General features: G+C 41.6%; 2 protein-coding genes across 3 annotated transcripts in view; one reads left to right on the forward strand and one right to left on the reverse strand.

The window, feature by feature from the left end:
• Positions 1-2,475, forward strand: part of atf7ip2 (activating transcription factor 7 interacting protein 2) — a 10,225-nt gene extending 7,750 nt beyond the window's left edge. For both annotated transcript variants that reach the window (XM_060892905.1, XM_060892904.1), the window contains 4 exons: positions 341-393; positions 510-540; positions 650-711; positions 1,105-2,475. In XM_060892905.1, the coding sequence (XP_060748888.1) occupies positions 341-393; positions 510-540; positions 650-711; positions 1,105-1,509 (551 nt within the window). In that variant the 3' untranslated portion in view covers positions 1,510-2,475. The remainder of the gene's footprint in view (positions 1-340; positions 394-509; positions 541-649; positions 712-1,104) is intronic.
• Positions 2,476-3,035: 560 nt separating this feature from the next.
• emp2 (epithelial membrane protein 2) overlaps positions 3,036-17,500 on the reverse strand; it is a 14,610-nt gene continuing 145 nt past the window's right edge. The window contains exons 1-5 of the mRNA XM_060892326.1: positions 17,498-17,500; positions 5,946-6,055; positions 5,565-5,664; positions 4,552-4,692; positions 3,036-4,073 (exon numbers count right to left, since the gene is read on the reverse strand). The exon at positions 17,498-17,500 is cut by the window's right edge and continues 145 nt beyond it. Coding sequence (XP_060748309.1) covers positions 3,904-4,073; positions 4,552-4,692; positions 5,565-5,664; positions 5,946-6,023 — 489 coding nt within the window. The 5' untranslated portion in view covers positions 6,024-6,055; positions 17,498-17,500 and the 3' untranslated portion in view covers positions 3,036-3,903. The remainder of the gene's footprint in view (positions 4,074-4,551; positions 4,693-5,564; positions 5,665-5,945; positions 6,056-17,497) is intronic.

Here is a 17,500-nt window from a genome sequence, read left to right on the forward strand (position 1 = left end):
CACTTTTTTATTTTCTTTTTCCAGAAATGCCTTTATTAAACAAACTTTAGTTTTCTGCGTTATATATATTATTTATTTTTATGTTTTATTTTTGGTTCTATTTATTTTCTAGGTTTTGTTTTTAATTATGTGTAATTCATTCATTCATTCATTGTTATTATTTATTTATTTATTTACCCCACTTTAATTGTTGCATTTCTGTTATATTCATTGTTATTTTGACTGTGTTGACTTTTTTTTATTTACCGTGTAGTTTCTGTTCATTATCGTTCTTTTGCTGTGCTGAACTAATTGTGTGTGTGTTTGTGTGTGTGTGTGTGTGTGTGTTTTCGGGAAGCAGTGTGCAGACAAAATGGGACCAAGTTCGTTGATTCTCCTCAAACGTCGTCACAGGTGATGCTGATCGTATCTGCTGCCTAAAACCGTGATGTTTATCCTTCATCTTGTTAATCTTTCATCTCTCTCTTTCTCTCTCTCTCTCTCTCTCTCTCTCTCACACACACATACAGGACAACATGGACAGCAAACCATCTCCACTGGGTATGATGAGAACTGAATTGTTCTGAACTTATTCCGTTTATTAAACTGAACCTATTTTAAAGGAGCTGTTTGTTACTCTGTGAACTGAGCGCTCGTCTGTCTCGAACAGAAGATGCTGAGGATCCTGGGACTGGCACGATGAAGAAAACACCTGAGGTGCAGGAAGCAGAGGTACGGCGTTGTCTCACTGCACCACCCTGTTATCATGTCAGGGTTTACTTCAGATTTTACGACTCCGACGAGCTCAGAGCGCTGACGTGTTCGCTAGATCAATAAAAAACTTAAAAGCAAATGTAATAATTAGATAAATTTATAATGGAATATAATTATTGTATTTAAGAAAACATCAATTATACATGTGTGGAATCAAAGACATTTTAAAACCCAAACCCAATATATGAAAATGAGTCACAAGTTGGATTAAACACACACAATTACAAAAGTTATCCTTTATTTATTTATTTATTTATTACCGGTGAAGTATAAATATTATTGTATGTGTTTTGATCCTACATTCTGTTAAAATCATTAAATTTAAGTCATAATCGTTGTATACTTTACCAGGCCGTCCTGCTGTCCAGACTTCCGCCTTTCCCTGACACTCCGTTCCCGGACCAGCTTCCTGTCGCGGCCGCCAGCAAGTCCATGCCTCAGAAGCCCGTGGTGAAAGTGGCAGCCATCAAAAACCCACACGGAATTGCGCTGCTCTGGAACGTGGAGGAGGAAGACCCGGACGCCGCCGCCATGGACTGCTACTACATCTACGTGACGCAGCAGCGCAGTGACGGAACTTTCTCCAAGTGGAAAACCATGGGCGTGATCAAAGCCATGCCTCTGCCCATGGCCTGCAGGGTGGCAGCCGAACGCTCCAGAAACAAAACGCTGTGTTTCCTCATCATCGGCAAGGACGTGTACGGCCGCTACGGACCCTACAGCGACGTCCACATCGTATGGGCCGGGGAAACGTGAACTCCACCTCTCATTTTTTTTTACTCTTGCCTTTTTTTTTTTTTTTTTTTTTTTTTAAATTTTAAGTATCCGGTTCAGTAAAGCATCAGATGTGAGCTGCTCATCTTAGGCAAGGCTTTTAAAGATTCTCACTGAAATGTGTGTTCTCTTTTTTTTTTTTTTTTTTTTTTGGTAAATTGTTTGATGTCGATACAATAAAATGTGTTCTGCTGATGAAATTCTGTACTTCCTCAGTGAAACCTGCTTAATACAAGACCACAGAAGAGCATCTGTAGCTCCACGAAGACGCTTTAACTGTACAGCTGGAAAACAGGCAGGCAGGCAGGCAGGTGAGGCATAGATAGGAGTCTGTTTACTGCAGCGAGAGCAGTGTAGCTGAGGTTTAAACACAGGTTCAGTGATGTACATTTATATAGGTTTAATCAAATGTTACGTTGTATTAAAAAACTGTTTGACAGAATTTTCTAAAAGGTTTAACATTTTACAATTTTAAGATTTTTTTCAATCACATTCGCTGCTATCAATTAAAATGTTGTAATTGTTATTTTTCTAATCGTAATAAAAACATTTAATGGTATTCGCCCTGAAAAGAATACTGTGATTATGTAAGTAATCAGGATAGTGTTATTATTATTATTATTATTATTATTATTATTATTATTGATTCACCAAATCAAAATCTGTTGCAATACCACTATATAAACAGTAGGGGCAGAGTTGTAGTTACAGTTCTCATTCTGGCTATTTTGTTGTTGTTGTTGTTGTTCTGTTGTTATTTTTAAGCCAGTGCACATTTCCCCCCTCTCTCTCTCTCTCTCTCTCTCTCTCTCTCTCTCTCTCTCTCTCTCTCTCTCGCTCCATTTAATGTGATAAAGAATGGCATTGTAGATTTTACAGAAATTTGTTGGAAGCCTATGATAAAGTTCTGTATGACGATTTCTTAATAAACTTTTATTTTTTCCAGCATTGGCTTTGTGACGATTTATACCACGATAGTTTATTTTATTTTATTTATCTTTTTTTTTTTTTTTTTTTTGTCAATCTGTCAACCTTTCAAATTAAAAGTCACTTGTACACGTACTACGACGTTCCGGTTTCGTTTTGTTTTTGTTTTCTTCGTTAAACTTGTCGTAAAGTGTGAAACAAACGCAGCTCGTTCTTGCGTAGAGACAAACATGACCCAGTATAAATTCTGAGAAATCGCTAAACAATTTGCAGGTTGCCATGGAAACTGGCTTGGCTGACCTCTGATCAGCGTTCACACCTGCCCTCTAGTGGAGAGAGCTGAGAATACTTCAGATGTACTCGAGGTATGCAGGAGAGTGTGAGGAACGCTGCTGATATATGAAGGGTAATTACCACGACTTTAACTGTTATAAGAGTAGCTTAGAGTTCACTCTACAAAATAGGTTTAAAAATTGATTTTACAGCATTTTATATAACTTTTATATTTATTTACAGACCTAAAAAATGAAATGTAAGAAATAAGCTGACGCAAAGTAATAAAGAGGGAAGACTCCAAGAAATAATTTAAAGTAAAATACATTTAATTGAATTTCAAAAAATGCAGAAAACGAGCCCAAGTTAGAAAACAAGTCACTGGAAATACAGGCAACCGGATAGATCTTGACACAAACAACAAGCAAAATGGATTAAAAAAAAAAATAAAAGAAGAAAGAAAGCTGCCATTACGATTTCACTCCATTAAAAAAAAAAAAAGCCTTCAGTAAAACGGGTTCAAACTCGAAATAATACTTCAGTACAAAAAAAACATAAATAAACGTCTAAATTATTTGAAACATTTCTGTGAAACACACGAGATTAAAAAAACCAACCAAATCTTATCTCCCAACCCCAAATCTTTCCCTATGAGCTTATTACACTGCCTATGAAATATAATTCGTGCTAACGGTAAGCTAAATACAGGTGAAATTAAACATGCAGTATAACTACAACTTCAGTTTAAACAAGAAAAACACCAGGATAAGAAAAGTTTCACACAATAGGTGTCCTGTACACACCTCTGGCCTCGCTTTGTTCGGCTTCAAGTATCATGTGCTGCTCTGCAAACTGGCAGCATGATGTTTATCCGACTTGTTAGAAACGGTCGAGTGTTTATTGAGCCAAATTTTAAAACTAAATAGTGGTTTTGCTATTTCTAATTCTAACTCTAATCCTTTAAACATTAATCTGTTCAAATTTCCAATTTCCTACGTGGCGCAGAAGGAAAACACATCAGTTTCCAGTATTTTATGCTTTACATTGTTTTTTTCCCCCCCATTATTATGTTTTGACAATGATTTGGATCTTTATATTTTAAAATAGAACATATTTACACGATAAATTCTGTCGTCGAAGGTCACAGCCGTGTGAGGTGGACTGTTGTAAAGCGTCCTACTTGCGCTTGCGCAGGACTAAATACATGAGGCCGCTGATGAACGTCATGGGGAAGGCCACCCAGGCGAGCACGAAGGAGTAGCCGTAGTCGCCCTGTTGTACGCTCTTGGCCTGGAAAGTCGTCCTCCCGGCCGTGTAAAGGGACCCGGCGATCATCACACACAGCGCTGCACACAGCAGAACAAACATGTACATTTACCCCACAGTGATGTTGGATTCTGGATTCTGATTGGTCAAAAGGCTTGGACATGTTTCCCCTGAAAGCCAATCACATGTTTATATCAATGCACTCGTTCTAACAGAGTCTAGTTCCGTTAGACGTTCTGTAAGCTGTAACATTTAGGACTAATGTTAGCGGTTTGTGGTTCTGTGGTGAGAAACGACGTCAAGCTGTGAATTTTATGTCTTTTTTTTTCCTTCAGGAGAGCAAATAAATGAGAGTCTGGTGATGGAACCATTGTTTATAGCTGTTTTAATATATATATGATATTTAATATAATATATGTTTCATGGAGGTTCCACAACAGGACATAGAAATGTAAAGCGTGGTCTATAAAACACTCCCGAGACGTAGGTGGTGTTACAGGTGGTGTTATCAACTTTACACCGTCACTCAACATTAAAGACAACCTTCGTGTTACTCACAAGACAAGAGCTGTATAATGGCCGTGAGGATGAATCTCTCGCCCTGCTTCAAACGGAAAAGCTGAAGGATGAAGACGAAGAAGTCCACGCAGCACAGGATTGTTGCTAGAATCATGGCAGCCTGCACCGCCTGAAGATATCCTGGAGAGGAGAGGAGAGGAGAGGAGAAAAGAGGAGAGAGAGGAGAGGAAAAGAGAGGAGAAAAGAGGAGAGGAGAAAAGAGGAAAAAAGAGGAGAGGAGAGGAAAAGAGAGGAGAGGAAAAAGAGGAGAGGAGAAAAAGGAGAAAAGAGGAGAGGAGAAAAGAGGGGTGAAAAGAGGAGAAAGGAGGAGAGGAGAGGAAAAGAGAGAAGAGGAAAAGAGGAGAGGAGAGGAAAAGAGAGAAGAGGAGAAGAAAAGAGAGGAGAAAAGAGGAGAGGAGAGGAAAAGAGAGGAGAAAAGAGGAAAAAAGAGGAGAGGAGAGGAAAAGAGAGGAGAAAAGAGGAGAGGAGAAAAAGGAGAAAAGAGGAGAGGAGAAAAGAGGGGTGAAAAGAGGAGAGGAGAGGAGAGAAAAAGAGAGGAGAGGAGAAAAGAGGAGAGGAGAGGAAAAGAGAGAAGAGGAGAAGAAAAGAGAGGAGAAAGAGGAGAGGAGAAAAAGGAGAGGTGAAAAGAGGAGAGGAGAGGAGAAAAGAGGAGAAAAGAGGAGAGGAGAAAAGAGGAAAAAAGAGGAGAGGAGAGGAAAAGAGAGGAGAAAAGAGGAGAGGAGAAAAGAGGAGAGGAAAAGAGGGGCGAAAAGAGGAGAAAAGAGGAGAGGAGAAAAGAGAGAAGAGGAGAGGAAAAGAGAGGAGAAAAGAGGAGAGGAGAAAAAGGAGAGGAGAGGAAAAGAGAGGCGAAAAGAGGAGAGGAGAAAAGAGGAGAGGAGAAAAGAGGAGAGGGTCAGGATCAGGATCTTCTACACAATCTACAACTGCATGGAGTTTGACTGTAATCAAGTCTTTAATCATACTCAGTTGTGTCTAAGAGCCTAAGAACTCACCGGCATCACTGGACGCACTGCTTGGAATGTCTTTACAGGTGCCGTTGCAGATGTACCAAAGATCGGTGTAGAAGTCACCGTTTGTTGTAAACCACCAAGCCTGTATGTGACAGAATCGTCCGAGTTAAATTAATAAAGTTTTTTTTTGTACAAATAAGCAAGAAGAAATGCTCCATTCCTGCAAAAAGCCTCCACATTCTCTAATCTAGCATGTGTCTAGATCTAGATGTGTAGCATCTAATCCTTCATTGTGGTTTGGTTTTCAGTCTCACTGGATTTAAACACTTTGTCCTGGAGACGGTCTGAAATTAAAAACTGGACAGGAACCAAACTGCAGGAGGGAAGAAAGGACTGAGCTCCTTAAACCGGTCACATACTCACATTCTGGATCGTTGCTATGAAAAGCAGTATCGCTGAGATAATGTGAAAGAAGATGATGAAAGCCAAAATCACCAACATGGCTGACGCTGGAGCAGGAGGATGAGTCTAACCTGAGGGAAACAAGAACATCAGCATGATGATGAGATCCTAAACCTGGTCATCATGAGCATCATGCACAGACACGTTTATTACTGTTACGCATTCTAGCACGTTTCGTTCCCCTTGGTAAACATCTCAACCTGTGTGGAGGATCACATTCATCTCAACTTCTCTGGATCTCTACAGCTTGTTGTTGTTAATCGTCATCTGATTCCAAAACCATGGGTGTGAGGGATGCACTCATTTCCACTGATTTCAGAACAGCGTAACAGATATTGCGTCATCGGGTAGGCGTGGCCTATTTGATAATCTAACCCCCTAACCGTAGTTTTTTGGTTGTTTATTTGTTTTCGAAAATAGTTTTTTTTGAAAAAGGGCATTTTTCCAAGACCTCCAGAAACACGCCCACTTTACGTCGTGGTAACGAAACCCCTGGAATTTAGTGAATGCCGCGTATGTGAAACTTTGATTCCTTTTAGCTTTTAGCCAAAATCCAGTCCTTATTTTTTATTCATTCACTCATCTTCTACCGCTTATCCGAACTACCTCGGGTCACGGGGAGCCTGTGCCTATCTCAGGCGTCATCGGGCATCAAGGCAGGATACACCCTGGACGGAGTGCCAACCCATCACAGGGCACACACACACACTCTCATTCACTCACGCAATCACACACTACGGACAATTTTCCAGAGATGCCAATCAACCTACCATGCATGTCTTTGGACCGGGGGAGGAAACCGGAGTACCTGGAGGAAACCCCCGAGGCACGGGGAGAACATGCAAACTCCACACACACAAGGTGGAGGTGGGAATCGAACCCTCAACCCTGGAGGTGTGAGGAGAACGTGCTAACCACTAAGCCACCGTGACACCCCCCCCCCCCCCAACCCCCCCCCATTTTCTATACCAAAAGTAAAATGTCTGGGAATTTTATGTTTCTTAAATTAGTTCGTAGTTTGATTGACAGCTTTGTTTCTTCTCTATGTTGAAGTCCTGAGAAGCTTGCACATGTTGTTTCTGGTCATTTAGTCATTTTTTTCTCTCTTGTCTTTCTGCCTGCACTGGATTCTTCCTAATATAAAAGTTGTTTTTGTGTTAAAAAAAAAAAGCACCCGTCAAACAAGTAGACTGAAAATAGAAATGTAGAGTTTTAAGTTTAACCTCCTCATTCATTCACACCTGCTGCAGCTCGTTAATTAGCTGATGAGCTAATCAGGTGCGTCGGAGCAGAAGCAAACACCGAGGCCTGCAGCAATCTGACACGCCGTCCCTCCCATCCCCTATGAGTCATGCCTCATACACACCTTTTGACCTTCTAATTGTCCACATATGGAACTGTGAAAACTTGTCGCTTCTCTAGGGACAAAAAACAAACAGGTAAACAGAAGATTTCAGCTCCCGGATGTTCTAATTATCAGCTTCATCTCACAATACAGAAAGCTCACTGAGATCTCATTACATGGAGGTGCGTGTGACAGACAAAAATGGACTCAAAAACAAGATGAATGATTGAGCATATTGGCTAAAACATGAACGTTCTGAGCTGTGCCTCGGAATATCTGGAGAATTCCCCAAGCTTCATGCCGCGCAGCCCGAGAGCACACTGTTCTGCCATAAAGTTGATGAGGTCATGCTGTGGCAGCATTCGCTCTGAGCTCACGTCTGAGCCGACATTCAGAGGAGGATTTGGCTACGAGTGCTGTAAAGCTTCAAAACCCCAACTTCAGCAAGGCCTCACGGGCTTCGTCTGACTAAACACACAAACTTCTGTGACCCTGAAAGTTCACATCCGGCAAATTAGGACGTTTCAAAAGCTGTCCATGAGCCAAGATGGGTTTGGGGTCTGAGGGTTTCTTCTCTAGTGTTTTCAGCAGGAGAAACTCTAGGTCCAATTTTACACCTTATCCAAAGTGACTTACATTTTTATTTCAATTTATACAACTGAGGGCTAAGGGCCGTGCTCAGGGTCCAAGAAGTGGCAGTTTGGTGAACCTGGGATTCAAACCCATGACCCTCTGATCAGTAGTCCAACACCTTAACCACTAGGCTACCACATCCCACATAGAAAGCTCATTTATATTTATAGATCAACTATAAAATCTTAAGATCAACGACGTGTCTTCATTCACTATTTTGAACCTATTTTGAACCCAAACCTCTCCGCTGGTAGGCGTGGCCTAAACTTTTAGGCGTTTTAGCAGCATCACAATTCTACACAATACCTAATCCAAAAAAACCTGCTACCTGAACTGGTAGCTATAAGATTTTATTACATAATTACTCTAGAATTACGACTTTCTTTTACTCCTACGTTTAACATTATGATCATCATCATTCTGAAGCTGCAGCTTCGCTCCGGGTTTCTCCTCCTCCGTATAACCGTTTCGGGAAAGTCGAGTAAAAACCGCTGCACTCGCTGTACGTGAGAAAGGATGAACCAAAAATATGCATCTGACTCGAAGAAAATAAAAATAGTGTCGATTAGACCTCCACCCAGCGGGAGCTCGAGCGCACGGATCAAATTCCTTTCCCTTCCCCTTCTTATATTTAGCGTTACAGACTGCCTTAATGTCTAAAATTCCTGTCAAAACCACTTCCATAATGAAAAGCTCACAAGGATTTCTCAGATTTCTCTTCTAAAGATATTCATGACATCTGAAATTTAGGAGGGTCTCTAACGAGGGACCTTTGTCGTTATGAACTAAATGTTCGTTAGAGTTTATAGCAGTAAGCAGCTCGGCTCCGACGGCGGCTCCGGAGGTTAGGATCATCTCAATGAGCTTGTTCTAAACAACAAACACACAGTTTCACTGTAACACGACAAGCTGAAGAAAAGTCAGACCAGTGAACATTTTTTCTTCATTAACAAATATAAATGTTATATAATGTGATATAGATAAAGATGTATAAGCAGAATGACACACTTTATACCACGATGCTCTATGAAAACGATCAACTTCTGGGTGGTAAAAGCTCTCTGCTGTGCTTTGAGCCGTATCACATCACATCACATCACAGCCATCCAGAAGCCTGTTATTCCTTAAACTCTTTAAAAAAACAGACATTTACAATACACAGCTCAGCTGGATTGACTTTGGGTTTGTTTTGTTGGGGTTTTTTTTTTTTTTTCACAGAACATCCAGAACTTCCCACTCTCTCATTCTCAAACCACTCGCACATCGCCTCTGCTTCTTCTGCCACCTTTTAAGAGTAATTTACTTCTCCACAAGAGCCGTTTTATAGCCCAGCAGCTGCACAACTCGTCTTTGGCGTCTGGTGGTCGGTTTACAGAAATCCAGAAAGGTTTTTTTGTGGCCTTAAAACAGTTACGTTGGACAAGCAGACTGCTTACAAATACATTCTGGTTTCACTTTAAAGATAAAAGTGACAGAGCTTCTTCCAGACTAAACCAGTTTTAACAATTTTAGGTGTGGATTTTAGGCGTGAACGAGGAAGTAATGTATCCAGGTTTCTTTTACCAGATTCACAAAAAAACAACAACAAATGAACCAGAGAAGCGAGATGCGAAAGCTGACAAGTCACCAACAAGCCATTATCAACAGTTCTCCAGTCTGTACGACGTTTTGTAGCAACGTTATATACTTCACACGTGATATACTTCACACGTCACGCACAACATCTTCATGACCCGTGCTATGATATTATCGTCATAAGGCGACGCCCTACAGGACAGGAAGCCGGATTCCCTCTGGCTCCGGACGCTAATTATTGAGTAAAGATTAATCACAGGGATCAAAAGATGATTCTGGAGCTTGGTGACGGTTTTCTGATCTAACACCAAAATTCTGATGGAGGAACTGAAGAACCTGGTAATTAGTGGGTTAGCTGAGTTTTAACCGAGAGGACGATGGGACTGAGCCATCAAGGTTGTCAGGATCTAGAACACCGTCGTGCTCCAGGAGAGTCAGACTCGACACCGAACTCCTCCTCAACCTCCGGCTGCAGGATTTTCTAGCTGTCTACATTTTTTTTTGGGAAGATCATACAGTGGGAGGATGGAGGTTGGGTACGGACTTGTTCTGCACATGGTCTAAATTTACGCAGCTGCTGCCTTCTGGGGATTTACTACAGAGACGTAGGAGGGCCTGAGGGGAGGAGCCGAAGTAAAGTGGAGGGAAAGAAATGCAAACAAAGGGGTGGAAAGAAATAACAGGGCAACTAAAATGCAAACGTGTCATTGTGTCGGCTCCGAACCGGAACGGATGTCAGATCAAAGAAGCAGAATTATACTACATGACATGAGATACATGAGGAAAAGTTAGCGTAAACCTTTCGGGGGAAATGATATATATGAAAATTAGACTGTAGTTATATACTGTATATATTCGTGTCTTTTCCCTCCATGTAATCACAAGCGGTTGTGAAAATCTCCACTCATCCCTACATCAGGTTTTGTTTGGAATCGAATCAAAACGAATCATTTTATCAGCGATCTGAACTACGCTTTAGTGCAGCACCGACTGATACTAGCCTGAAGATATGGACTGATTTCGCAGTTTCGATTTATTCTCCGGTTTCCTCCCCCCGGTCCAAAGACATGCATGGTAGGTTGATTGGCATCTCTGGAAAATTGTCCCTAGTGTGTGATTGTGTGAGTGAATGAGAGTGTGTGTGTGTGTGTGCCCTGTGATGGGTTGGCACTCCGTCCAGGGTGTATCCTGCCTTGATGCCCGATGACACCTGAGATAGGCACAGGCTCCCCGTGACCCGAGGTAGTTCAGATAAGCGGTAGAAAATGAGTGAGTGAGTGAGAGTGAATCCAGGACCACGCGCTGAGATCCTAACGATGGCTCGAATCGGCCATTCGCAGAAATAACAAGCTAAAACAGCTCAGGTTGAGATAATTACCATTCAGACGACACCCACGGAGGTAAAACAAGCGCAGCAGTGTTGGTTTGTCCCGTACGTCGCCAAAATCTCCACAGGTGGCAATGAGATCGACTTACAGAAGGAAATTCCAGATATTAAAACTCACTCAGAAGCAAAACAGCATAATGACGGACGATCATCTAGCAAAGACGACTGACGAAAAACAAAGTGCTATTGTGGAGCTTTAAAGAGCACGAAGGAGTCAACAATGCTGTGGGTTCAGCGTTTAAGGTTCTGTTTCTGTTCTAGTCACGAGAAGGTTCTGAGCTACAGCCGCAAAACAGCTAAACAGCTGAGCTCTCGAGAACATTTACTCCACTCTACATTTCACACTTGGAACTGAAGAAAGAGGAACGTTTAATAGGAAAGAAGCATCAGGAGTAATAACGAAAGAGGATGACTTGAAAATAGAAAATAGAGCATGAAAAACACCAACGAGGAGAAAAGTTGAGGAAGTTTAAATCAGGCTGTATGTCCGCCGGATACGGCAGAATGAATTTTTGGAAAAGGAGAAGAAGAAAAAGGAAATAAGGCTGAACACGAAGGCCTAGCTGCTTTGAATAAACAGACGCTGAAGGCAATTCAGATGAACGTTCACATGCAACGTAAAGGATGAAATTCCTCCGACACGACGCTGTATTGCTGGAATGAAACACCAAAACCTACAAGTTTATCTTGGAAAAAATCCTGGGATTAGTCTCCATCTTCTCAGGATCACAGAATCTCTAGTTTCGTCTGTCTACAAAACAAAACTACGCAAATTATCAGCTGGGAGATGAATCCAGCTGCTAATCTGCCCCAGTCTCTCCTCTCATCCTGCTCGATGGAAAACGCTGACTCGGCTCTCTGCGTTTCATCTGGGGTTTTTTTTTTCATTAAACAAAAGCCACAGAAGTCTGCGCCTTGCTTCCAGGTTGGCCGAAGCACCGATGGAAGAAATGTCGGAGATCCCTGCGTGGCTCAGCTCGCTGAAGATGTTCTGTGGTGAAGGTGATAAAACTGTTCATGGGAATGTGATCGTCTCAGATCATCCGATGGTTACGTCAGGAAGTAAACCACAAGAATTTGTTTTAATCCTGAAGTCCAGGATTTAATCCACATTTTTTTGCCATTTCTAGTTACTCCTAATTGTTCCTGTTCTCACTTATGTTCCCCTTCACTGACTCTGGAGACTCCTTCTACAGTGGAGCACCTGAGAGTTCTAAATCTGGATCAAACCAAACGAGTCTGGGGTTTGTCTGATCTCCCAAAGTCATGTAAACGACCACATGACCTTTTAAAGCTGGGAGCTCAGACATGTCTAATAACCCAGACGTCGGAGAAAGAGTTTCCCTACTGAGGGAATCCGTGCAGTAAATGTTTTAGCGCTTAGCTCTACTGCAGCCGTGGTCTTGACGTTCAGCTCTTAGGTATTCAGCGTCAGCGGGTTTATTCTGCAGTTTCCAACTCAGAGTTCAGGGAAGGAAGGAAAAACATGAGACGTGATTCATCTCACGAGTCGCTGTGAATGAACGGTCCGAGTTCTTCTACAGGAAACGAGAACGGAGATGAAACGAAAGGAAAGCCGTGAGGACCGACACGATAAAGATCAAAGCAAAATATATTCAAGTTTTAAGTCGTATATATATTTAGTCTGGCTTCAATAAAGCTTCAGATGTCAAAATGCACGCGTCCGTGTCACGGCGCTTACTTATGAAGACGTCCGCAGTCCGTTGTGCAACTCAAAGGCAAAGGGTCAAATTACTGTTGTTGTAAATCAGGACTTTCTGGAACCTTCTGTGCTCCAGATACATGCTGTTGTTTGTGATCATGGCCTTACCTTCCTTGGGGCTAAAGAAATTCGACGTAAGAGGACAATTACCTTCGCCAATTACTTTTCTGTTTACCAAACTGAAGTTCTGTCCAGGACAAAGAGCCTTTTCACAGTCTCTAAGCGACGCCTTCAGACGTTTATAAGCCTCACTTTTTATAGCCCAAATCCTCCAACACTGTTGATTAGTCAATCTGTAAAAACAGAGACTCAGAGATCTCTTTAATTGTGTCTTTCTCGTTGTTCCTCGGGGTGTCGTATTGTGTGCAGCAATCAGAACTATTTCTGGAGAAAACACAAAAGCCAGAGTTGGCAGGCAGCCAGCGTTGAGGTTTTAATGCATGGAGACAAAGCGAATTCTGCTTTGGGGACTGTAACCTCCTTGTAACCTCAACCGCACCCACTGGAGACCTGGAACTAGTGCGGGATTAACACAAAGGAGAAATCTTCTTGAGAAACACGAGGATAAATAATGACCGTACTCAGAATACTCATTGTCCAAGAAACATGAGGAAGGAGGAAGAGGATAAGCTGCTGTTAACCCTTAAGAACAAGGCCCTTAACCATCACCTAATCAGCTCTACCCCTAGAGTACAGTCTGAAGGAGATGGTTGGTAGTATGGAGAATGTCATCTCATAACACTTAATAAGGTATGGAGCAGCGCTTCCACTTATTGAGAAAAAAAAACTGCCCAGTAAACATGAACGTCCGGTCAGATAACCTCCGGTTCCAAAGCCAGAGACTGTCAGTGTTAAAGACGTGATGCAGTTTACTGTGATATCAAGATCAGATACATGGATTGATTCAGGCTTCTCATTTTCCCACTAAATCAGAGCTAGATGGAAAATCCAGGTTGAACATTGGGAAATGGGGATGTTTACATATTGTGCTGGTTGGAAAATTGGGTTAGCTTGAACACATTGGCAGTTTGTAACTGGGTCTGGTTGGAAAGCTGGGTTCATCCAGTATGAAATTGGACTGGTTGGAAAACTGGACTGGTTTAAAATTTAAGGCTTGTTGGGAAGTGTGGATTGTTAAAACTGGTGATTTATCGGGCTGCTTTTGGGAAGTTTTACAGCACAAACTTAAAACATGTTCAGCTCATAACAGCTCATAAAAGTGGACCTGTATTAACTGGAACTCACTGATTTATTCAGTGAAACATTCAGCCTCCTTTTTCTCAACAGTTCTGATTTTGTTTCAACTTCCTTTGCAGCTGGGTTAAGAGTTTGGACCTGGTGTTTCTGACCATTCAAACCATTTCCTAATCGAACACATCTGAAGCTTTACGTCGCTGTATTTCAGCCCTGTGCCTCCATTACAGAGTTAGCATTTAGCCTCCGGACAAAATTTTTCCCTTTTTCCTTTTGCACAATATCCACTTTAAGCCTTTCTGTGCAGCATTCCAGACTCGGACAGCCCACGGGACTAGGGAACTTTAATTCACACGCTTTTTGGATCCTCTCCAGAACCTCTGATGTTCAGATAGAGAGAGAGAGAGAGAGAGAGAGAGAGAGGAGTCTGATCAGGAGCTGCTGCTTCTCATGGACCAGACTGCAGGATTTCATTCGTCTTTTCCATCTGCAGTGTATTACGCTAACGTGCGAGGAAGCGGGGCGTTTCAAATTTGAGAATTTTGCCTATAATATGTGGGATCAGAGGGAATAAACACACTGAGAACTGATCTGAGTGATTTCTCCCTGTGCCACATGTTTGTTTAGTCTCTTCATGAAAATAACAGATTGTGGCTCGACGTGCCAAGAGCTGGTGTTTAAAACGGCACTTATTTCTGTCATGTGAGCACAAATATAATACGCCGAGTATTCAGAGTTCCTTCATTTGTAAACAAAACAGCTCAGACGTGCCAGATGCATCTAATTTTCCGTGTGTGTGTTTGTGTGTTTGTGTGTGTGTGCGTGTGTGTGTGAGAGAGAAAGAGAGTTAGAAAGCATGTCCCTCAATCCTGCTTAAGTGGACGTCTGTTTTTGCGTCTGTTAGACCCCCACCCTCACGAAGGACGTTTCCGTTTTCTTCCCTCTTGTGCGCCTGAGCCAGAAACAGGGAACATCATTGTAGCCAAAGGCTTCAGGAATTTTACTTCTAATCATGTTTTTTTGTGATACACGATGTATGATTCCACACCCAAGCAATTAGTTGTCACTCTCTTCGCACGCCACACCCAGCGCTTTAAAAAATGTTAACAAATGAAAATATTTTCATATCGAAAACCCATTTTGGCTCGGCTTCTCAGTTTCCCAGACACAGGAAAAGAACCCGACGTCCTGCCTTCGATTCATAATTTGTTTTTCCTTTTTATCAGAAGAAGAATGTGGCAGAAGCAGACCGGATCGTCAGCCTCAGTTTTTCCACCGCGCTCTTCCTTTTTCTTCGCCGCTGCTACACTAACGACACATTCTGCAACTGTGACGGTCGCTTTGCAATGCAAATGCTTCCGCAGATCCGAGCAAGAGACTGATGGGTCATCGCATTTCCGTCTCTCCGAAGCGAAAAGTGTTGACATGGAATTCAGAGGGCTGCAGAAAAAAAGTGTGTTTTCAGCAAATCCCTCTTCCAGCATGACTGAGTCCCCGGAACGCCAGGAACAGGCCTCATCTTCTCTAAAGTCAGAGCTCCAAGAGCAAGCTCTGATTCCCAGAGCAGATCTCAGCCAGGAAAAAGAAACCATAAACCTTCTAAAGCTGAGAAGCATTAAACGGTTCATCTCACGTTCAAGAGCTTCTCCTGTGTTCACTGTGTAATTAGTTACCGCAGGCCTGAGAACCAATTAACCAATCAGGATGGAGAATTTCACTCGCCCATGAATAATTCAACACACATTATATTGTTTTATCATGCACCTTAAGGGTGCTTCGGTTTTATAATTATAATATTATCTCATTATTATGCTAATATAATCTACGCAATAATTATTAAATATACTATAATTATTCATTTATTCATTCACGTGGAATACAGTTTTACATAATTCTATTATACCATTTTTTTTTTAATTACACAAACAAATAATCCCATTAAATTGTGAAACTGTAATAATGGTATCGTTTACACTATAAATATTACGATAAATGTCATTATTATTGTTGTTGTTGTCATTGTTGTGTAATCATATAGAAAGATATTCGCGCTAAACGTCTGACACGAGCACAGAAGCCCGGCCTCTGATTGGTTGGGACAGATTTCTCTACAACCAATTAGCGGACATTTATGATCATTTAGGAGACGGCTGGTCTGAACGGGATAACAAAACGCTGCGGTAACCATGGCAACATGTTGATCACGTCTACAAAGACCTACATATGCAGATTTGTATGATGTGCATACACATCATGAGTTGTGAGTTACATCAGGGGGCTATTCTGTTATTCGGTTAAAGACAGATGACAGACTTTAAAACATGAAATAATAAACTCTGTCTGACACACACACACACACACACACACACACACACACACACTGCATCACTGCACAATATCCAACAGCTCGACTCGGTCTGCGAGCGTTTTCACTCGTCTGAAGTTTCCCCCCAGAGCAGCCTGGGTGGGATCCTGCTGCCCGGACTGTAGTGTTGCGGCTCGTTGTGTTTGTGTTACAGTCCGGAAATCCAACCAACCCCCAACTACACACTACACACAGCCTCTCTCCATCCAGTCCCCGTAAAAAACCGCCCCAACACACACCACTATGGAATGTGCTGAAGGCTCTAAAGGCTCGCATGCCCAATCACACACACACACACACACACACACACACACATTGACATAAACTGGTTTCTGAAATCCGATTCCTGATATGCAAAATTTCTTATATGCAAATCCACGAGTCGGAGAGAACCACCTGTTTTCTTCTTCTACTTTTAAAATGAACAACTTTTTAAGCAGTAAATTAAAAACAGTTGCTGTTTTTATCGAAGGCACCGATATGATTACGGATGTAGACGCAATTCATTTGACAGAAACGTCACCTTTCTGAGTAAAGCAGGGTTTAAAGTCCATTTTTAATCTAATACACGGATGTGGATTTAAAAAAAAACTTGTTACGTTTCACAGAAACATCTGCCGTAGTGAAGCTTACTCTAAAACGTGGGCAGCAACTTGTGCAGGACAAAAACTAAACAGTGTGTTTGTTTGTTTGTTTGTTAAACTAAGGTGTGGATGCTGATGCATCATCATCATCTTCATTATAATTATTATTATTATTAATAATAATCATCTGAATATTATTATTAAAATCGGTAAAGCAGAGCTGCTGTCACCAGGGGGCGACATTTTACATGTTGAACAGTTTGTATAATACTCATCCTTTATGTAAACTTTTGGCAAGCTTTTTCACTAGATATCCTGCTTGATAATCATGTTTATTTGTTTTTTAATCAAATCATTTACTCAACAATTACATTTTTCCTCCAAAGTTGTTAATAATTACTTCGCCATTTACTCAAAACATATGGAAGGAAAGGACCACATACTTTGTGATTTAAAGGAAAAAGGATCTCGTTCACGGAGCAAAATAAACACCTTGTTAATTAGCGCCATCTCATTTGCATAACTGAATGCATTTGCATAACAAGCTGTCTGTGGAACAACGCCCCTTTCCCAGCACACACACACGCACGCACGCACGCACACACACACACACACACACACACACACACACACAATATCAGGGTTTGTTTTTTTTTTTTTTCGTAAATCGCCATCAGCCGTCATTAAGTGTATAAAAGATGACTTACCGG

The sequence above is a fragment of the Tachysurus vachellii genome, chromosome 18 (genome assembly GCF_030014155.1).
Source record: "Tachysurus vachellii isolate PV-2020 chromosome 18, HZAU_Pvac_v1, whole genome shotgun sequence".
Lineage (NCBI taxonomy): Eukaryota > Metazoa > Chordata > Actinopteri > Siluriformes > Bagridae > Tachysurus > Tachysurus vachellii.